General features: G+C 42.8%; 1 protein-coding gene across 1 annotated transcript in view; it reads left to right on the forward strand.

The window, feature by feature from the left end:
* Positions 1-23,496, forward strand: part of DNER (delta/notch like EGF repeat containing) — a 112,676-nt gene that overhangs the window by 39,167 nt on the left and 50,013 nt on the right. The window contains exons 2-4 of the mRNA XM_082224145.1: positions 14,701-14,997; positions 17,756-17,850; positions 21,094-21,260. Of these exons, the coding sequence (XP_082080271.1) occupies positions 14,701-14,997; positions 17,756-17,850; positions 21,094-21,260 (559 nt within the window). The remainder of the gene's footprint in view (positions 1-14,700; positions 14,998-17,755; positions 17,851-21,093; positions 21,261-23,496) is intronic.

Here is a 23,496-nt window from a genome sequence, read left to right on the forward strand (position 1 = left end):
ACCTCACATCTCGCAGTGAGGGAACCACCAGAAGGCCCTTGCTGCTGGACCTCAGTGTCTGGGCTGAATGATGGAGGTGGAGACGCTCCTTCAGGTATACCTGTCATAACTCTCTATTAGTGGTAACTCCTTTAGCCTTTCCTCTGTTTATCAAGCATATATTTTGTCATCTTTGACTGTCTCTTCTGAATTGCTCCAGTTCACGTGTCAGCCTTCTTAAAATGTAAGCCAACTTGTGAGGGCCCAGGTGTGCTGAAAGGAGGGGTAAAATGTTTAAAACAAAAGCAAAAACTTGCAAATAGTTATAGTAGCATACTGTGTTTTCTTGAAAGTTTTGAATGGTCCATTAGACTCATTGATTAGGTCATAAGATTGATGGTTGCTGTTTGCTTTTGCTGAATCATACGTGTCTCCAGTAACGTTTGAGCCGGCATGGCAGAAGCCCCCACCCCCAGGTAGTTGCAATAGTGAAAGTGGCTAGTATAAGAAGAAAATATATAACCAGTCCCTTTTATATGATCTTCAGGTTCAAATATTACCAAACATGTGTAGGGTTGTGCAAAAGGGTAGATGATAATCACATCATCCCTAGATGAGCCTTAAACTAATTCAGTGACGCTGTTCTTAGCAAAATAGTGGAGATTAGAATGGCACTGTTGACATCATGGATTCTTTTGCTAATCCCCCTGAAATTTCTATGATAGAAGAGGCTTAGGTCTAAGGTAATGAAGGCAGATGAATTGGTAAAAGCAAGTCGTGGCATTACTTGAAGGGTAAGGAAATGATAATTTGGTCAAGGCAGTGTAGCAGCCATTTGAAGGGAAATAAAATATATTTAAGTAAGTGAAATTAAGAAATTCTTTACAGCCAAGGTGTTACTAAGTCAAATGATTTAAGATAATAGAGGGGTAATTTTAAAACAAGTCTTCCAATTATGGATAGAAGGTCTCTGATATATTTCTTAACTTAAGCATAAAAATGTACAAATCCTTAAGAAAGAAGTTGTATATATGTATATGAACATTTTCATTACTGTTTATGACCCAATTGGCAAGATTAGCAATTTTCAAAAGTATTATTCTACAGGGTAGCACAAATGCAGTATACATGAACAAGGGAGATATACCAGGAATCCAATTTTAAATGCTGTAAAACAATTGGATAAACTGCACCATATTTTTTAAAAATAGACTCAGGAGTTCCTGTTTAAGGCTCATCTGCCACACTACTGTAGGTCTCTCTTGTGCTATAAATGATGCTTCAACTGCAGTACAACATAAAAGGTGATACATATACCTTTTTTAATGCTTTTCTAATTCCATTATCTGCATCTGAGAAATGGTTTTTTGCTTGAAGAATCAGGCATATCATATTTTGTTGGATCATGCAAATGGATTGTATTCAGGTGGGTCCATATACTCATGTGAGACTCTTTGCTCCAGTGGAGATGTTTGTGAATGGAAGAGGGAGGGCGATGATATTCTGGAATCTCCTCCTCCTTCTTGCAGTCTCCCATGCTGTTCCAAAGGGTCTCCAGGGATGGATCTAGACACATCAAAGAAGCAATTCAGTTAAACACATTGTAAACTCATACGGGGAAATCCAGTAGGGAAAGACAGGTCTCCACAGCTCCATCTGGTGTCACAGTGTTATATCGCATATACAACACATATAAAACACCGTTTCTTTGCCAATCTAGCTGAGTCCCAGTTCTCTGAAGCAGATCTAGAGGGGTGCAGGGGGCTAGAAACATAGAAAGTTCCCTTATACTGAGTCAGACCATTGGGCCATCTTGTTCAGCGTTAATGGATTGAAGAGCCTTTCTAAAATACAGTGGTACCTTGGTTCTCAAATTTATACCATTCAATGGTTCAAAAACCAAGGCACGGCTTCCGATTGGCTTCAGGAGCTTCCTGCACTCAATTGGAAGCTGTGGAAGCTGCGTCGGATGTTCGGCTTCCGAAAAACGCCCGCAATCCGGAACACTCACTTCCAGGTTTGCGGTGTTTGGGAGCTGATTTGTTCAGGAGCCAAGCCGTTTGCCTACCAAGGCAATTGTATCCAATTGTAAAGGATACAATTGAATACATAGGGTTTGTCCCTATGTGTTAACTGTTGCCACATGCTGCTATGAAACATACAGGGCTGTAGGTTCTGAATACTGTTTTGCATTCATATTCGCACAAACGTGCTTGAGGATTTTGATGTGTAAGTTGCATAAATATTTTTCTTTTACATACAAACAATGGGGGGAAATCCAGGAAAGTACATCCTGTTAGTGCAACAGCATTTGCTTTGCAATGGAATTTATCCCTTCTATCTACCCCACACATTGCCCAAAATCTGTTCTGGCAGCAAGTTCTACCAGTAAGTGGTAGACTCACTTCAGAGTAAAAAGAGGTAAGTTTTAGCTGCAAGGGTTACTTCAAACCTGTGAAGACTTGGTTGCTCTGACTTTCTAGCTTGCTGATGTGAAATTTAAGAACAATCCTATACGTGTCTATTCAGAAGTAAGCCCTGTTGACTTGCTCCCAGGTAATTGGTATAACATTGCAGCCTCAATGAAGCAGAGCATTTTGCTTGACATGTGTTGAGAAAGACTCTCCTCCTGGAAGAGAGGGGCGTGGTTGTGGGCGGGAGCCGAGCTCCACCCCTAGCAGGGGGCGTTAGCCCCCTGCCTCCCACTCACCTGGCTGGCGCCCACGCCCATCGGCAGGCACCCAGCCAGGTGCCTCCGAGGGGGCGTGTACAGCAGCCTAAATGCTGCGGCGCCAGCCCCTCCTTGGCCTCACTCTTCGCCGTCCCGTCGCGAGTCACCCACCCTCCACTCCCTTTGAGCTCAGGGTCTTAGTTTTCTTTGGCCTTGCTATGGACCTTAGGTTGGTTGCCCTAGTTGTCCGGGGGGCCTGGTAGGAATTTTTCCATTTGGCATTAGGCTTTTTGGTTTTTTCGCCTACCTTGTAGCAATCGTCACAACGTTCGTGGTATTGGTGGGTAGGTTAGGCATTGGAATAATGTGTTGTGGTGTGTCGAAGGGCTAGGTGTGGCCATCGCCTATACCTTCAATTTTTGGGTATTCCATTAAAGGAATCTGGGGGTCGTGTATTCCGTCCGAAGCCTGCTTGGCGGGAGGCCATGGCACGACCCTCGGTGACATCAGGGGAGAGCCTATAGTTGGATTAGCATCAACAGGCTCCACCTACTGGTGAATAAACCCCCTTGTTTTAGACTCACCCCTCTCTGAGGGGGTGGAGTCAGCTGACGTAATCCAATGCCTAAGCCAATACCTTTTCACTTGCTGTAATCAATAAAGTTGTGGCCTTTTCTTGCCCATTAACCTTATATCACGTGTCCTTGTGTATTCATTCCACTTTACGGGGATCGGGTCCTCGAACCACAACTGATGTCATGCCAATAAAACCTTGTTCTCCCACCTCCTTATCAACCATCCATATTGCCCTTGTGTCATGAGATTTAATTACAGTTTCTAAATATTTCATCCTACAAGTCTAGAGACTTCTAATGATGTGAATATGGCACATGAAGTGAAAGCAAACAATAATAGCCAAGCATACAAAACTATTTTTGGAAGGAAAACAAACATCTAGTGAACTTTAATCATTTCTTCCTTATTGATGGCTGTGCACTTTTGGAGACAACTATCCGGTGAGGCATACCATGCTCAGCGTAAGGATTCAGAGGCATAAACATCCACCTCCCCATGTACTTTAAATGTAGGCGGTGGTACTCACTAGGGATGCCTGGGAAATTTCCTCTTTGTGAATTCCCCTACGAAATGACATGATCTGTGCCTCTTGGACTAAATGTTCAGATAATTTACCATATTTTTCGCACTATAGGACACACCGGCCCATAGGACGCACCTTGTTTTTTTGGGGGGAAATCAAGGGAAAATTTTTTATCCCCCCCCCCAGGTTTGCGCAGCCATCCCCAAGCTAGAAGAGGGAGATGGAGCGCTCCGTTTCCCTCTTCTGCCTTCAAGGACAGCTTGCCCCGCTGTCCCCCGAGTTTGTGGGGCTGGCGGGGGGAGAAGCAAGCTTGCTTCTCCCCCCCGCCAGCCTCCAGATCAGGTCGGGGAATAGCGGGGTGGCGGCGCTGCGCCTCCCCACTGTCCCCAGCTTTTGGGCTGCAGGCTGCTGCCCGCAAGCCTTGCGAGCCCGCGGGACATCCCGCCGGGCTTGCAAGACTTGCGGATAGCTTCCTGAAGCCTGGAGAGCGAGAGGGGTTGGTGCGCACTGACCCCTCTCGCTCTCCAGGCTTCAGCAAAAGCCTGCATTCGCACCATAGGACGCACCCAGATTTCCCCTTCATTTTTGGAGGGGGAAAAGTGCGTCCTATAGGGCGAAAAATACGGTAACTGGGTTTTGCACTTACCTGACTCTCATGACACAGTTATTTGCAATTTAAACACATCGCAAATGCATTTAAATAATATTTTGAGAGAAAATACATATTTAAATAGTGTGAGAAAAAATGCACATTTTAAATGACATATTTACATATTTTGAGAGGTTTTTTTGATATAAAAATTGCAGATTAATGCAGAAATGGGATGGAGTGAAATTATGGGTAAAAACGTATGACAGTGGCATGGACTGGGTATAAGGATTTGTCTTTCCCTAATACCTGCTCCCGTCTGCTGTATTTTTCTAAGTCACTATCAAAACACTTGTCCTTATGACGGGAACAATATGAGTGAAGGGAAGAATCACACACGTTATGGAAATTACTGGGGATGTAATGTACATTCTGTGAACATAAAAAGACCCTTCTGGATCAGGCCAATGAGCCATCTAGTTGGGTATCCTGTTTTCGTAGTGGCCAGTCAGATGCCACAATCGGAAACATGTAATCAGGATGCAAGAATAAGAGTACTCTCACCTCCTGCGGTTTCCAGCAACTAGCATTAAGAAGCATTACTTCCTTCACCTGTGGAGGAAGAGCATAGGCATTATGGCTAGTAGCCGCTGGTATCCTTATCCCCCATGAATTTGTCCAGTCACTGCCTCCTGTGGGAGCAAGTTCCATAGTGGAGAGGAGAGGGAGGGGAAGTTATGTTTCAGAACTGTACCCCCATCGTTCAGCCCGGACACTGAGGTTCAGTTCCCAGGGACCTCTGGCGGTTCCCTCACCGCGAGAAGTGAGGTTACAGGGAACCAGGCATAGGGCCTTCTCGGTAGTGGCACCCGCCCTGTGGAACGCCTCCCATCAGGTATCAAAGAAATACAGTGGTACCTCGGGTTATGAACAGTTCTGCTTATGAACACTTCAGGTTATGAACTCCGCAAACCCGGAAGTAGGTGTTCTGGGTTGTGAACTTTGCCTCGGGATACGAACGCAATTCGCTTCCGGGGAGGCCTATGTAGGGAATGCGCACCTTGGGTTAAGAACGCTTTGGGTTAAGAAAAGACTTCTGGAATGAATTAAGTTCATAACCTGAGGTACCACTGTAAATAATTATCTGACTTTTAGAAGACATCTAAAGGGAACCCTGTTTAGGGAAGTTTTTCATGTTTGATGTTTTATCGTGTTTTTAATATTCTGTTGGGAGCCACCCAGAGTGGCTGGGGAAACCCAGCCAGATGGGCGGGGTATGTATGTATGGTATGTATGTATGTATGTATGTATGTATGTATGTATGTATAAATAAATAAATAAATATTATTCACAGCCTGAAGCCTTTGTGCTAGCAGAACTGCCTAGATGTATTTTTATATTGTTGTAACTCATCCTGGGACCTTTTGGTGAAGACTGGGTAAGGAATCCAGTAGTCGTAGTAGTAATTTGGCTTAGGTGATTTAGGTGCTAAATAAATACAGATCCAAGGACTGATGTATCACTGAGCAAAGAAACATGGCAGTGAGATACTGAGTGCTTCCTCTGGAATAAGCACCTTTGTAGATCTGATCTTGGATGTCCCAATTTCTGGACAATTGTGTTTGCAAATCTCTGTGATACAGGATAAATTTAGATGATATCCTTCATAAAAACCGGTGTTGATCAGTGTAAGAATCTTCAAGTGGGTCCAATTTTTTTTTTTTGGGGGGGGGAGGAAGCTCATGAGCTATGAAGAAAAAACTAGATGAAAATAGTTCACAGCTTAACTTGAGATTTGTTTTGGTTGTTTTTTTAATGAATGGATTTATGTATGCTAGTGCCTCAGATGTAGGCCATTGTGCTTTGGTTCTCAGTTAAATGGAACATTTCTTGAGGCACTTTTTGCTGCTTCACTAGAGTAAGGGAAATGGTTTATGCGCATCTATTACATTTGCTGGCAGATTTTTTATTTTTTATTATTTCATGGAATATTCAAAACTCGTAGAAGTGGAAGCACAGCCTGGAAAGAGCCCAGAGTAGTTGTCATATACAGCTAAAATTGATGATTTAAATTATCTCATGGGATGTCAATCTTACACTGGATTAAGTTGGTTATTTTAGTTATTAACAATCTTTAGTTATGTACTAGGAAGCTGATTTTATGCTTATTGTAAAAGGCACCATGATTAGGTTAGCAGGCTCAGTTGCACGCACATGGGTGTTTCAAGGCAGCTGTAATATATATGTTACACTGACATTCATGCAGCAATTGCAGTTGTCAACTATAATGTGTAGCTGCTCCAAATAATGTTTGGTTTAATACAATGCCAGTATTTTCCTTAAAGTACAATCTATTGTACTCAGAAGTCAGCCACACTAAGTTCAAGCTGAAGATCAATATATATAGGATTGCAGTCTAAGAGGGTTTTGTGTGCAGTGAAATATAGGCAGGTTGCAAGATACATCATATGTCTATTGGAAAATGAACCTCTATTTATGGATGGAGATAGACCGAGGTAGTTACTCTCTTTGATATACAGGCAACAGCTGATTTACGCATGTCCAATGGACCAGTTAGACAGAAATGACTGGGGAGTGGGGTAGGAACAGAGAGTGGGGCAGGGTTATAACAGGGTGGAGTGCGCTGATGCGTGCTTCACTGTTGTGCACAATGACGCAAAACACAACCCCTGTTCACATTAGGGGGTACATCCCTGTACAAGGGAGAGGTGATGGGTGAAGTTGATCCCAAAGTGGTGGTTTATCATCATCATCATCATCACCATCAAATTTGTATATCACCCTTCATCAGAAGATCCCAGGGCAGTTCACAACAGAAAAATACAAAATGATAATCAGCCAAAGGCCTGGTTGAAGAGAAACATTTTTGCTTGGTGCCTAAAGATATATCATGAAGGCATCAGGCTCCCTGGGGAAAACTTTCCACAAACGGTAGCCGCTGCAGAGAAGGCCTCTTCTCATGTTGCCACTCTTGGGACCTCTTGTGAAGGAAGCACACGAAGAAGGGCGTCAGATGATTGCAGGGTCAGTCCTCAGCCATTTAAGGCTTTATAAAACCAGTACTTTGAATTGGAGCCAGAAACTACAGTATTTTTCCGTCTATAAGATGCCCCCATATATAAGATGCATCCTATTTTTGAGGACTCAGATTTAAGAAAATGGGGGGGGGAGAGATGTATCCGTGTATAAGATGCCCCCTAATTTTTGACATTATTTTTTAGGAAAAAAACCTAGTCTTATACATGGAAAAATACGGTAATTGGCAGGCAGTGCAGTCGGACCAGGATCAGTAGGACTGGAACCACTGCAAAGCGGTTCTACCCACCCCAACTCAGGATGCTGCTCCAGAAGGATACCATGTTTGTGTTACAATATGGATGCAATGCGGCAGCGAGCTGCAGCTAGCTGGAAAGCAAAACATGATGGGAATGTTGGGACTGTACCGTGGGAACAGAGGGACAGTCTATTCACAGTGCTGAGCACCGGATTTAGCTCAGAGTGTAATTTGACCTGTACAGGAAGTAGAGGAGGTGGAGTTTGTCTCTCTGCTGTTGGAGTTTGAAGAGAGCAGACGTGTTTCTCTGTAACGCTGCAAGGACAGAAATAAAGACATGTAAATACATTTCTGTCTATCTCTTTCCTCTCCCTGGGGGGAGCAGGGAGCAGGGAAGAGTGGTGTGTCCTTCTCACGCTGAGGAGGATCGCCGATCGCGACCTAGCCTGTATCCTGCCAGGAAACGCAGACAGGGAGGTCAACAGGGAGATCAAGCCGGGTGCCTGGAGAGTGGCCAGTTTCTCCTGAGAGGCAAGATTTCCTGACAGTTTGATGGTATTGAAAGCCACTGAGAGGTCAAGGAGAATTAATAAGGACACATTTCCCGCCTCTCTTCCAGCAGGCGTCATCATACAAGGTGACCGAAGCAGTTTCTGTACCAAAACCGGGCCTAAACCCAGATTGAAACAGATCTAGAAAATCAGCTTCTTCCAAGAGTGGCTGAATCTGGTTCGCAACCACCCACCCAAGAACCTTGCCCAAGAAGGGGAGCCCCTCGGCAGCCTCGGCTTTTTCTAGCTCCAGTCAGTCTGGGCCCTGCCCTCCTGGATCAGGTGGAAGAGCCTACAAGCCAGGGATCAGAGCCCTCAGGATTCACAGCCAAGATGGTTTAGAGCAGGCATGGCCAAATGTGGCCCTCCAGCTGTTTTGGGACTACAACTCTCATCATCCCTAGCTAACAGGACCAGTGGGCAGGGATGATGGGAATTGTAGTTTAGAGCATTTTGGCCATCACTGGTTTAGAGCATTGTTGATTATTATTTTTTACATATATAGAATTCCTGGTTCTTTGTTAATGTAGAGAATTCCTACTTCTTTGTTAGGAGATATGGACTATTTAATAGCACTGCAGCAGCAAGGGAGTTTGTAGCATTGCACCTCTTCTTTTCCATTGCTGCACTGATTACCTGCCTTTATCTCACACCTGCTGAGAGGCAAAATTGAACTAGCTGGCTAAAGCAGGCAGGGGAGCGGAATGGACCAGAGGGATGGCAGAGCTTTTAAGAAGGCTGACTGACCATACATTTTTATAGGAAGATTTGGCAGAAGGATTTTTTAAAAATTTATTTACACTGGTCACAATTACTCACAGGTAGAAATGGCTTTATAGTTGGTGTGTGTGTGGTTTATGTAATAGTAATGCTGGTTACTCTCTCTTGTTCTGTTTTTTTTTTTGGGGTGGGGTGGGGAGGTTAGCCAAACCCCAGACCCCACATAGAAGTGATGGAAGTGGCACTGATGTGACTCACTTTAGGTTGGGAGTTTTGGATTCTGACTCATCAGCTGAAGGCCAGGAGCTCAAAGAAAAATAACTTGAGAGTATTGGTTTACCACATTATAGGTGTGAACCAGCATAACTACCTATTTACATCTTTTTTCATTTTATTAAAAATAGAAAGGGAGTGAGTTCACTTAAGACTTTTGGACCTGCTTATTGGTGATGGATCAGGAGTTTTCGTTCATGGAAACTCCATTGAATTCAGGTCCCTTCCATTCTGGAAAGGGATCATTTTATGACTAGAAGAGCATCTCTGGCTCCAACTCAGTGTGAATAGCTAGAGAAAATTGCTATAGGCAATGTAATTGTACTTTACTCTCTTTTTTTGCATTCTGTCCCCCTTGGAAAAAGAACTTCTTGTGCAGTGTAAGGTCACATTGGTGTGCATTTGTCTGCAAACCTCATATTAATTGGGGTGAAACTTGTCTTGTGATTCTTCCCCCATCCCAGTTCTTGCTTTGTCAGCTAGATTCTGCAGCTGCTGCCTTGTACCACCGTATCTATTAAGTAGAACATGCAAGATGACAGTCAGATGACCCAGGGATAAATACAGAAACAGACAACAGAGCACATGCTGCATCTATTTGTACTTCTGAAAAACTGAGATTGTTACGTAGCTGGACTATACGAACATGATTTGCTAATACATTTTGCTCAAAGTGTCTCACAAACCATGCCTTTTGCATATACTAGTGCAACATTTCCCACTTTGAAATGTTTTGAAATGAAAGTCGTAAGCAGAGTTTCTAAATGAACTGAGCTTTGTAATCGACTTGCTAGTTTGCTGGCATTGTGCACAAAGCCAGCCTTGCAAATAAACTAGTAGCCCAAATATTTGTAAACTATGCAGCCTGCCCCATACTTACCTACACATCAGTGACTTGTACCATATCTGTGTCCTAAAGGAACTGAAAACCCAGAAAAGTCAGTCTCAGAATGCATCTCAGTAGCTTCTCTGCTTGCTTGCATGACCAGACTAGATAAAGAATAAATAACCTTGGCACATGTTCATTTTACCAATGCCCTCCCCCCTCAAGTAAGTGAAGAATTATGAATTAGAAGGATATGCTCTTTGCATCCTAGCAGACATTTAACTAAAAAGAGGGCACAGTTGTGCTTTATCAGCTAGTAAAAACATTTTCTTTCCAGTAGGCTTTTGCCTGCTAAGGTCATTTTTACCTGAGATCACTGCCACTGGTGCTTTTAAGTGGATTTTCTCTGTTGTGTACTATATACAGTATATATTGGTTCTCCCCCCCCCTTTTTGTATTTTAACATTTTTTATTGTATTGTAATTTTAAATAGTTGTAAGCTGCTCTGAGTGAATAATAATAATAATAATAATAATAATAATAATAATAATAATATTTATACTTCGCCCATCTGGTTGGGTTTCCCCAGCCACTCTGGGCAGCTTATAGCACATATAAAAACATAGGAAAACATCAAACATTAAAAACTTCCACATCTTGTGATGCATGTCATCCTCTCACCCTTCTGTCTCCTTTCCGATGCTCATCAAATCACCCTGGGATCTCAGACGCTAGCCTTAAGGAACAAGCCACCTGGACATGCCTGATCAAAATGAATGGGAGTGGCTAAGAGCAGTCAAGTAAGCTCAGCAGCCAAAAGCACACTGACTCAGGCTTTAAGGACAGAAAAAGTTGCCTTGTCTGTCATATGGTGGAGAAGTGGGAAAGGATACCATGAGTCTGGTATCATGGCTGGCTGTTTGGGGCTTGTGTGGCTGGTAAACGCTGTGTTATAAACATCTGAGCATCCATTGGATTTTGAGGTGAAAGCAGAAAGGGCTGTGCCTCAGAGCACATGGGTTAGATGAGGACAAGAAGGGCAGGGGTGTGTGTGTGCATGCGATGCTTGAAATGCTTTTAAGGAGTAGTTGGTCTACTTAAATTTGTGAAACGACAGGAAGTGTTTATAAAGGCCATGAATATCTTTCTTATGACAAAAGGTGATGCGTTGGAGGGACAAAAACATAAGAAAAGCCCTGCTAGGTTAGACCAAAGGCCAACCAGATGCCTTTGAGAAGCTGCAATACTCACTCTGCTTGTGATAACCAGCAACAGGCATTTGGAGACTTGCAGCCTCTGGCAATGGAGACAGAAGGTGGCCCATGGTGGTCTTATCCTCTGTGAATTTGACTAATCCTCTTTTGAAGCCGTCCAGGAAATAGAACAGAGACTTGTGCATGATTCAGCTGTTACTTAATAACTGGTTTGTGTTGAGAATAAACCGCTCGGGGGAAATATGTGATTAATGCACAGCCATGCCAAAAAAGGACACTGGGTCATGTGACTTTGGAGGAGCATTGGAGTGCTACGTGCAAAGGAAGAAGGATGGCAAAGCAGTATGGAGAAGGTAGGGGATGCATAGCTGCTTCTAGAAATCCTCAGAAATGAGGCTGCCTTGTACTAAGCAGCATTGCCAGAAACTGTACTATTTGAGAGAAGTACAGCTTATTATGAGGAGGCTTTAGGTGGACTGCCTAAGCATATTGTACCCTGTAAAGATCTGCAGCTCTTACATGAAGAAATAACATTATTCATTTTTTCCATATTCCAACAGATCATTTTCTTCCTGTAGAATTTAATTATTTTCTCCTTATCCTCTTCCTTAAGCTCTGTAGCCAGGCATAATATTTCCTAATGTTAGCATTTCTGTTGAAATATTATTTATCAAGGTTTGTGAAATGCTCTGGTTCAAAAAGCCTCATCATAAGGATGTTAATGATAGACGTTTACAAAGTTTCATGCTTACGAGATGAAAGCTGCTACTTCCTGAATCTGAATTTATCTGCAAATTACCCAACCTGTTTCTGCTCACTGTGATTTTGTTTTGTTTTTTAATAAATAAAACTAAAGCAACACCATCTTGAAGTACTTACTGGACTATGATAAAAAGACAGAAGCAAACCATCTTCATAAATCTGGATTAGAGCTCCTTTAACATTTTTTGTTTGTTTGTTTTCTGCATAGCAATTACCGTATTTTTCGCTCCATAGGACGCACCTGACCAAAAGACGCACCAAGTTTTTAGAGCAGGAAAATAAGAAAAAAAAATCTGACTCAAATGTTGTACTAAACTATTTAAAACAGCAAAGTGGGTGCGCCTGTCCACTTTGCTGCTTTAAAGCGAGCCACGGTATGAAGAGACTGGAAAAAGGACAGACATTCCATTATAATGTAGCTGTTTTCATTATCACTGGGAAGTCAGTATTGGCAGCAGTCACAAAAATTAAAATTTGAGCATTTTACTGTTATTAATCAAGAATATTAATAGTCAGGGAGAGAAACCAGGGCTGTGCAAATGAGAAGTGCTTGGAGTATGGAGGAACAGCAAAGAGATCAAATGATTGTGCTCCAGTTCCTAAATCTCTGAAGTTTTCTCAAAACAGGCATGGTTGTTTTGAAAGGAAGATTCAAAATGGGGTGACTCAGCAAAGAACTGAGGAGGAAAAGAGGGCAGATAAATAGCTTCCATTCAATAACAAGAGAACACAATGTTTTTGGTTTGGTATAGGTGGACTGTACTTGTAAGAATTTGTATAATGAATTATAGATTTGGAGTGGAATATCAGTGCCTCTTTTCAGCAATAAAGATTAGCTGCGAGGAACATGGTCCACACACAAACACACAGGATGTCCGGTTATAGTTGTGCAGTTTAATCTGTTCCTGAGCCAGATGCCTGCTCAGTTTTAGCTGAGCTCACTATTACTGGTTTGTGGAGATGCTTTGCATGTATTTATGACTATTTCTGCAAAACTGCTACTTGAAGAAATCCCCAAACTTAATATTTTTAAACTTCAAATGGAGCTCAGAATCCAGTTAGGCAATCCTTTGCAGTTGAATTAGGAGGCACTGAGAGACAGCAATTTGCTGCTCCTCCCCCCCCCCCACGAGCATCCCAGGAACACACAGCCTTCCCTCTGCTTGCAAACCTTGCCGGGGCTTCAGGGGAAAGCGGAGGCTGTAGGCAGAGCAGTGTGGCTCCTCCCCCCACCCCCAAAGAGCACCCCAGGAGCGCGGGGCAAAGGCGCACAGCCTTCCCGCTGCTTGCAAACTTTGTCGGGGCTTCAGGGGAAAGCAGAGGCTGCCGGCAGAGCACCGTGGCTCCTCCCCCCATCCCCGAAGAGCACCCCAGCAGCGCAGGGCAACAGCGATTTGGCTCCAGGGACCACGCATTCGCTCCATAAGACGCACAGACCTTTTCCCTTCCTTTTTAGGAGGAAAAAAGTGCGTCCAATGGTGCGAAAAATACGGTACATGGTCTCCAGAACATTAAAGACAATGGCATCTGCTTGAACATTGCAAATTTGAACTTTTAAATCTCTTAAAATAGATCTCATGTACACAGAAGCAATGTTGCAATGTTGAACAGTTGAATTAGACTTAGTTTGGTTTCATTCATCAAGAGCTCCATTTATTTATTTATTTCAAAAAATTCCTTGTGATGATAGAACGATTGAAAGAAGGGAAAGCTTTCACCTTTGATGTGGGTATGTAGAATGGATTAAGAGAGAGAGAGAGAGAGAGAGAGAGAGAGAGAGAGAGAGAGAGATTAGGATACATGTATGTGGATCCTACACAATGAGAGAAAGTGGGGGAAGGTACCAAAATAAAGAAATAGGTGGGATGATGCAGAATAGTGTACTGAAAACACTTTCTTTGTTAATTGGTCCCAATGTGTTTTGAGAGCTCTTCCTTAGGGATACGGTGCCCTATATTCTAAACATTACTAATGAAATTGCTACACTATTTAGAATGGAGTACATAGATAAAGGGTTTTCTTGAAGTGTGTACTGGTGATGATTCCACAAGAGGGATCAAGTGGCTTCATGACCTGTAAAAACAGATGAATCAGCTAAATGCACAAGCAGCGTCTATTATCCTTTCAGCTCTAAAAACAGCTTTTATTTTATTTTTTAAAAAATAGGTTTTTAAGCCATAGCAGTACTTTCCATAGAAACAAATATGAAATTTAGCAATTGTTTCATCAGCACCAGTTTTGAAAATGAAATGCAACACAAGGCCATTTTTTATTTATTGAATTTCACGTCAGGCAAGGCCGTATAGTATCAGTGACTGGGTAGAGTCATATCAGTAATATCACTGTGAGCCTCAGTTAACTCAGCCAAGAGCGAGAGGGAAGGATACCTAGATGATTTTTTCCTTTGGTTCATACAACCAGCACACTACATTTTTAGACATTGAAACCTTCCTAATAGTACATGATTCCACAGCATTCCTTTCTTAGGACTTTCCTACCTATCGTAGCCAAATCTTTGTTTGTTACTTTGCCTTATGGCACCCACTAGAATATGGCAACTGATTCACTGAAGTGTGAACAAATAACCATATGCAATCTCTAATGCAAAGCCTTTGAAGTCCTTTAGGCTACTTAATGAGTATTAGTCAACTACCATTAGTGGTTGAACATGCAAAGCTGATGTTGTAGTATTAATTGATTCATTATATTGTTTCTCTTCAGTTTGTTTCAGATCCATGTGCCAGCAATCCCTGTCACCATGGCAACTGCAGCAGTAACGCTGGTGGATATCTCTGTGTTTGTAATGAAGGCTACGAAGGTACAAACTGTGAGCACTCGTTTTACAGTCCTCCCGTCTCTGGCTGGACAGAGTCAGAGGCACCAATCCAAAACAGGCCAGTATTGGCCACTGTTGAACCTGACATGGTCTTGCCGCGGTCGCAAGCAACAGTGACGCTGCCTACATGGGAACCAAAGGAAGGTCAGAAAGTTGTGGATCTAAAATGGAATGAAGTAGAGGTAAGACCTTTTATTTCAACAAAAAAAATGCCAAGTCGTTTCGGAAGTTGCATATAAATGACTTTGCATATGGAAAGATTCTGGAAAGTAGCATAGAAAGAAATCTTCTAATTAATTCATTTTAATGACCAGGACACTTACCAAACGAATGGTTGTTAAGTTATAAATTCCTTGGAATGTTTTGTTGCATTATATGAAGTGCAGAGTCTTGCTAAGCAAGTGGTGGGCTAGGAGTCAAGCAACTTAATGCTCACAGTGCCATATGGGTGCAAAGAGTGTGACTGGGACCAAGGGAAAGAGAAAATGCCATTCTACAGAAAATGCACACAGCTCTGATAGTTATTCATATTGTAATGGCAAAGGCCTGTACCTGATTGAAATCCAATATATAGCCAAGATCTTGTATTTGATTTGAGTCCAGTATGTATAGAAGTTTTTCAAAAAGCAAATTAAAAGAAACCCAATGAAATTATCCTACCCCATTCTTAAATCTCTCAGAGCAGTGGCTCCCAATTAGCTAAGTACTGTCCCCCCACCCCCATTTTCCAAAAGCTAAGCCACCTCCTACTTTTGAAAATGTGTTTTTGGGCGCCACAATCTGTACCATATTGCTACTAAACCTACGATCTGATTGATCAGCTAGTTTTATAAAATCATTTTATGAGTAGACGGGGACTTTGGTAATCTTTCATCATATGGTGCCCCAAGACAGGAGTGAGCCAGCAGTAAATCACACCAAGCAAGTTGGAGTTAGCTCTTTATTATCAAGAATAGGTTCTGCACAGGAGTGTCAGACCTAATGAGCACAGCATCTCTGGCAGGTCTTGCCCAACATGAAGCAGTTGCTGAGACTGAAGGTCCTCACCCCCCCACAGGGTCCCCTCCTCTCCAGGGTTTCCCCCAAGCATTCTGAGATGGTGCTTGTGTGAAGCTAACTTCTCCTCTGCCCTCTTTATGCCTCTCCTGGTCCTGGGAGACAGGGGGAGGGGAGCTCACTGCAGCAGGAGAGGGAGAAACCCATGCCTCTTGGGCTCCCTCTTCTCCTGCTTCAGCTTCTGCCCTTGATTCTGGACTTCTCTCTGCCACAAACATTCCCTCCACCCACTCACTAAGCCCAGTTACCTCTTCAGATTCCCGACACCACCTTCTAGTCCTAGAATCATAGATTGTAGAGTTGGAAGGGACCCTGAGGATGATCAAGTCCAATTCCCTGCAATGCAGGAGTATGCAGCTGTCCCATACGGGGGTCGAACCTACAACCTTGGTGTTATTCACACCGTGCTCTAACCAGCTGAGCTATCCCTTCTCCCTTCTCTCCCGCTGACCACTCATCATCATCTCACCACCAGTCCCCTTGCTCTGAGCCTTCTTTCCTTAGGGATTCCCCAGTTGGTTCCTCATGCCATCCTCTGTATCCAACCAGTTCATGACACCCTGTGCGAGGTCAAAATTTTGTGTCCCCAAAATGGATCTTCTCAATTTTGCGCCCCCCCTTGGCTCAGCACCATCCGCATGCCCTAAATACAGTGCTGTTCGGAGGAACAGACTTTTGCCTGAAAACCTGCCTTGCAATGAGATGCACTCATAGGTCATGGATTTATTTCGTTGGCAGGTTCTCTTGGCTCCATTTTCCCCCTGGTAGAAAGCTTTCTGTCGCTGGGAAAATGATAACAGGCTTCTTTGTTGCTGGGATCAGGTGGCAGAGCATTGCTATCTGTGATTTGTTGAAACTCTATGCGACAGTAAGCGTAGCTGAGAGATGCTATCAGCTGTTCCTGCTACAGTTCCTGAAATCCCATGAGCTTCTATTACCCGCTGTTAAAAGGGCTGTGCTGCAATCTCTTTGGTATCTAGCGTATTACAATGTGAAAATCCATTTATGCTTTTCTAAAGGACTGACTGATACCTTATAAAGGCAAAGTTAAAGTTTAAAGGCAATCTGTTAAAGCACAGAACTTCAGACATTCTTTTTTTAAAGGTAATATTTCAGGTGAAAATAGTAGTTTCCTGTAGGTAATTAAAACCTGCAGCCCTGCTGCTCTCCCATATCTACACACACACACACACACAGAGAGAGAGAGAGAGAGAGAGAGAGAGAGAGAGAGAGAGGAATTATATTCACTCAGCTTCCATCACATCTATCTTGGCCCTTAGACCAGAGGTGGAGAGCTACTTTCAGTTAGGGCAGATGTAGAAGTGACCAGTCCTCCGCAGGCCACATTTACAATTGGGTGAGGTTAATCCTGTGACAGCATATGTCAGACATGGACTGACATGACTGGCATTTGGCAACAAATTTGAACTGCATCAAAGGCAAGTCACATCTGAAAGGGAAAAGTTGGGGTAGACCATGCTCCTGATTGTTCTTCTTCAGCCGTTATCTTCCATTCAGTGCTGTTTCCATTTGTTAATGAATGTGCACTGCACAAGGGACAACTGGGAATGCAAAGAAAGGTTTCTACTTGTTCCTTTGCAGCTGCAGGTTTATCTGTCCCATGTCTGTAGTCACATGGTATCAGGTGAGTGACTGGTGGGCATTGGCTGGCCAAATGGCCATGATGGCCACATTGGGAAGGCTGGCAAACCTAATTAGGCTTGGGGTGGAGGTTCTCCATCACTCCCTTAAACTGTAAGACTTTGTGTGATTTGTTTATGTTGGTGAATACCAGTTTCAGTTTTTCTGTGTGTTATTTTTACTGTTTAAATAGCATTGGGCATATGAAAAGTCCTGATAAATACTCTTTCCCCCCCCTTCCAGATAATCCCTGATGTGGCTTGTGGCAATGCTAGCTCCAATAATTCTGGTGGGGGGCGCCTAATCTCTTTTGAAGTTCCACAGAATACATCTATAAAGTAAGAAATTTGCTGCACCTTAGAATTATTACACAGATATGCTTAAAGCAATTTTCATTGTCGAACTCATTACTCTCAGATGTTTTATCCAGGAGTGGTAACAAGTAGGGTTTTTTTCTAACTGTTTGATCAGAATGCTTGCTTTCTTTTTGAGGTGGGGGATGAGCAAGTGTTCTGCTACTATCAGTACTGCAAGATAAGGATATGTTGGAGGTAACAGGAAAATTCACAGAAATTTAGGGAGCAAGCTTTGTGGTATCTCTGATGTAACTGGTAATAGAAGACTTCTTGCTCACCCCCAGATTAAATTGCTCCAGTTAAATACTAAAAATAATTGTTGCTACTTGCTTGTCCCTGCTATCTCCCCTCTTGCTGAAGTCAGAAGATTCTCACTTCCGGTGAAGAGGGGAAGAGGTTGGTGGTAACAGAAAGTAGATAGCTCTCTTCCAGGCAGAAAAGAGCCAGTGTGGTGTAGTGGTTAGAGCGTTGGACTAGAACTTGTGAGACCAGGGTTCAAATTGCCACTTGGCCATGAAGCTTACTGGATGACCTTGAGCTAGTCAGTGCCTCTCAGCCTAACCTACCTCACAGGGTTTATTTTGAGGATTAAACGAGGAGGAGGAGGAGAACCACGAGCTCCTTAGGAAAAAAAAAGTGTGAGTTAAACACAGTGAATGAATGTATGTCTTTGTGGAGCACCTTCTCATCTGCAAATTACATGTTCCACTACTTTAAGAGGAAAGGAGGTGAGCAGGTTACAGAAGACATCATTTCTAGCTAGGGGTTATGGGATTTGTAGTCAACCAAAAAGGGAAAAGAAGAGGGGATCAAGTCCCATGATACCCAGCAGTACTGTGCATGGGGAACTCTGCCATCTGCCCCCCCTTTCCCAATGTAAGGGGTTTTTGTTTGTTTGTTTTGGTTTGGGAAGAGGGAAAAGGTGATGGAGGCAAGGTGCATTGTTAGAATTTGCTTGAAGTGGCTGGATCCTACTTGAATTAAGTCCTGCCAATTTGATATGGTGGATTTCACCTTTTATAGCTTCTGCTTCTTGAGTACTTGTCCCACCTCTTAATTCTAACTGTGTTTGCAACAGAGCCTTCCAAAATACTCATTGATGCACTGTGGAAAAAGTAGAGGAGGAAGGTGAAGTGAAAGAGACAGAGACCCATTGAAACTGAGAGGAATGATTTGATTAAGAATGTCTACAAAGCCCACTTGGTGTAAAAAGGCCGATGGGTGATGAAAGAACGATCAGTTTGGAGAGGGAAGAATGATGAAAAGCAATAACATTCTTTTCACAAGTGAGAAATTTGACCTTCAGAAAACCTAACAACAATGCAGATGAAGAGCGGTTGCTTTTTATAAAAAAAACCATAAACTCTAAATATTTGCATTCAAGCCACAACAGTATGATTTAATTAAAGCTGTGTTCTTAATCTGCTGTGATTGAATGACTGTGGATATTACTGTGGCATACTATTGCTACTCCGGAAAAGATGGGCCATTAATTTTTCTGTGCTCCTCAGAAAGTAATTAATTAATTATTAATTGACAACTAGGAACTTAAAAGGAAACATTTGTCAAATTTAGCCCTCTTTCCTTCCTCTCCGGCTCTCTTGCCTACAGTCCTCATACTTCCAAAGCTTCCTTAACTTATTCATTAATTTCCTAAAAATAGCATTCAGTCCTTCTGTACTTAGCCTGATGTGACTTCTCCCAGATTCTCCCCTTCTTTCTACTTGGCACGTGGAATTCATTGTAGCGCTAAGGAGATCTCTCTGGTGGTGCAAGCCTTGCTGCTTCCTCCTATCCCTGAGTGCTGTTCCAGGGCTTCTTTTGACTCCCCCGATCCAATTTGGGGGTAGGGTGGGATAGGAAGGAAGGTGAAGCCCTTTTGCACTTTCAGGACTCAATATGTTAGCTGCCGCATTGGTTGAAACCTGCCCCCCGGCCTTCTCCTTTGTCGTCCAGGCCTTTGCTGCCTCTTTCCCCTGAAGATTCTGAAGGCCAGAATACATCATCCATGCCGCTTTTAAAGAGCGCACTTCAACTATTTTGAAGAAATAAACAGCCGCAAGGCCTTAAACTGGAATGTGGTCCAGCAACAGTTGAGTTGCATGCTGAGTATCCACATTTTACTATACACAGTACAGTGTGAGACTGTCTACACTGACTGGCAGTGGTTCTCCAGGGTTTCAGACAGGATTCTCTCCCAGCCCTTACCTGGAGATTCTGGGAACTGGACCTTGGAGCTTCTGCATGCAGAACTGATGCTGTACCATTGAGCTGTGGTCCTTCCTGTGTAATCTGCCCCTAGAGGTTTGGTTTACTGCAGATAGCACCTTTTGGGGAAAGTAGAAGCTGCCCGAGGGCACTTTGCAGCTGGAAACTGATGCAGCTGGACCCTGATCCAGTTGAAGTGTCAACGATGGAACATGTAGTTTGGTACTAATTCTCAGAATATCTCCCATTGTCTCCCTCTTCTGTCAGCCTTTGCTTTAGCTCCTTATACTGTTTGTTCATTCAGCTCCTTTACCTCTGTCTATTTACCAGTAGGACCTCACTCATTCGTTTGTTTATTACACTTATTTCTCAGCCTTCTTCAGGGGAGCTCAGGGCAGCTTAAGCATCCGACCGCTTCCAACAACCAAGAACCCTGTGTGGTAGGTTAAGGTGAGAGACAGTGATGGGCCCAAAATCACCCATTGAGCTTCCTGGCTGAGTGAGGATATGAACCCTGTTTTCCTAGCTAGTCCAGCACTCTAACCACTCACTCACTCACTCTCTCTGTTGAAAGAAACCTTCCTGGGGCAGACTTTTTAAATAGTCCAATGCCCACACAAATGGGCCTAAGGTTAGAGCTGGCCTAGTTAATTCCCTTCCATTGGCTGGAACAGGAAGAAACATAAACAAAGGAATAAACTGGGTGGTTCACCACCTTATCAGCAAGCAAAGCTTTGGAGGCAGCAGCGACTCCTCTGTAGATCTTTCTCCTGCCTCCAAGTAGGTCGATTGCTCTGTTAATGTTTGCTTTGGTTTTCATCCTGACCTCTTTCATGAGTCAAATGCTTGGGGAAATATGTTACAAATACTTGTTGCATCAAGTTGGCCGTCTTTTGATTCTGGATCATTATTGCCTTTTTATATTATTGAGTGATATACCATATGCTCAGACCTTCTTCTTTTTTTAAATTCCATGTGTTTTGTTTAGTGTTTTGACTCTTCTTCTCCTCTCTTTAGCATAAGACAAGATGCCACAGCTTCCCTTATCTTGTTATGGAAGGTCACAACAGAAAGATTCAAGCAGTGCTCGCTTATAGATGCCACAAGTGTCACTCTTCTGCAAGCAATGGGTGGACTCGTCCTGACAGAGGAAATGCTTGTGTTAGGAAACAACTATTTCATTGGTGAGTTTTGATAACACTGTAGATTTCATATCCCACCTTCTGATCTGCTCAGGATGGATTTCAATGCAAATTAAAATAAGTACAGTGGTACCTCAGGTTACATACGCTTCAGGTTACTTACGCTTCAGGTTACAGACTCCGCTAACCCAGAAATAGTGCTTCAGATTAAGAACTTTGCTTCAGGATGAAAACAGAAATTGTGCTCCGGCGGCGAGGCAGCAGCAGGAGGCCCCATTAGCTAAACTGGTGCTTCAGGTTAAGAACAGTTTCTGGTTAAGAACAGACCTCCGGAACAAATTAAGTATTTAACCCGAGGTACCACTGTATACACTAAAGCAATTAAAAAACAAAACAAAACCAGCACTAGCTGTCATCAAATGGCTGTAGGCTGAATTCCTTGAGCGTCCCTTACAGACAAGGTGCATCATCTAAAGTTACAAATCCAAGTTATTTATGTTTCTGCCAGTTTAAGGTGCTTTTTAAAAAACCATGTTTTCTTTCTTAAATCCTTTCTCTCCCATATCAGTTTTTATTTGTGAAAGTGACACGGGCCAGAAACACATTGGTTTGTCCAGCTCTACTGCAGGTTATGAGGGTGTCTTCTTCTGACTCTTGGCCTGGAATTTGAAGTTTGTTCCAAAGCTTGGAACCTGTGTACAGTGGTGCCCCGCAAGACGAAAAACTCGCTAGACGAAAGGGTTTTGCGGTTTTTTAGCTGCTTCGCAAGACAAATTTCCCTATGGGCTTGCTTCACAAGACGAAAACGTCTTGCAAGTTTGTTTCCTTTTTCTTAACACCGTTAATACAGTTGCGACTTGACTTCGAGGAGCAACTCATAGAACGCGGTGTGGTAGCCTTTTTTGAGGTTTTTGGTGATTTTTGAAGCTTTTCCAAAACTTTTCCGACACCGTGCTTCACAAGACGAAAAATTCGCTAGACGAAAAAACTCACGGAATGAATTAATTTCATATTGCGAGGCACCACTGTACCTAATTTGCAGTGCCTGTGTACCTTTTACTCCAACAGATAAGTGAACTCCTAAGAGGAAACTGTAGCTATTTTGTCTGACTATCAAAAGTCAGCATACCTGTAGTATTAGCTATGAAGGTCATGGTTGCTCTGGTAGGCTGTGTTGTCGAAAATGAGTTCAGGTTATGGGTTCATACTATACCTTAATCTCAGCCTATTGTGGCTCCCTCTCTGTTCCTTTATCCTCCTTTGAATGCTGCAGTATGCAGTATGGAGTTATGCACACATCAGCAAAGGGGGAAGAAGGCGGCTGCAGAAACTCTCATACGGCAGAGAACTAGAGCAACCTTTCAGCATAGGAGCTCATGTTATCTTTTAATGTCCAGGAATAGCATAACCTTATTCAGGAACACAACCCTCTGACCATATAAGAATGCAATTGCTCTACAGTTTTGGATTGGATTCCCCACCTCATATCTCTGCCCTCTTCCAAAAAACGCACATAAAGATGGCAATGAATGAAAAAACATATTTTTCCTTAGCACAAATGAGTTTTGAAAAGCATTTTGCAAGATTCTAACAGTAATTAGTTGATTGTGTAGGAGCAGATTTTATTAGCTACTTTTAATCTTTTCCCTCATTGAAATGAGTAAGATGCAAGAGATTAATGCAGTTTTTTCTTTGATCATTGGCCTACATCATCTACTTTCTGATCTATTGCTGCAAAATTTAACCTTTTCAGTCTGATAAATCTTTTGCAAGTTCTTCCAAATAATTCTCGTGTGCCAAACACAAACCATTCAAGGAAGTAAATTATTTGCTTTAGTAGTGCCTCTTGGTATCTAATTAACTAAATTAGCAATTGCTTAAAAGATGCTCAAACACCACTGCAAGAAATTCAACAGGCGTCTGCGCCAAGATGGTAATTAGCCAATCAAGTGATTCAGTGCACAAATAGTATCTGTGTAGGAAATAATGTACTGCATCGAGAAATTACCAGCAAGCATCTTCTGATCTGGTCATGCAGTGTGAACATGTGCACATAACCCAGCTAGGCTATGTGTGAACTTAGGAAAAGAAGGAAGGAGACCACAAATGTGAACAAGGTTATTATTAGTTTTAAGATTGAGTCCAACACATTTCAAATAAGTTCTTCCTCAGCGGTACTCATGAACATCCTGGTGGCATCTGCACACTGTCACAACTTAATTACAGCTTTTTTTGCTTTCTTTCCTCCCTATGCAAAACTGACACCCGTTGCTTGATC

The sequence above is a fragment of the Podarcis vaucheri genome, assembly GCF_965113315.1.
Source record: "Podarcis vaucheri genome assembly, chromosome: 5".
Lineage (NCBI taxonomy): Eukaryota > Metazoa > Chordata > Lepidosauria > Squamata > Lacertidae > Podarcis > Podarcis vaucheri.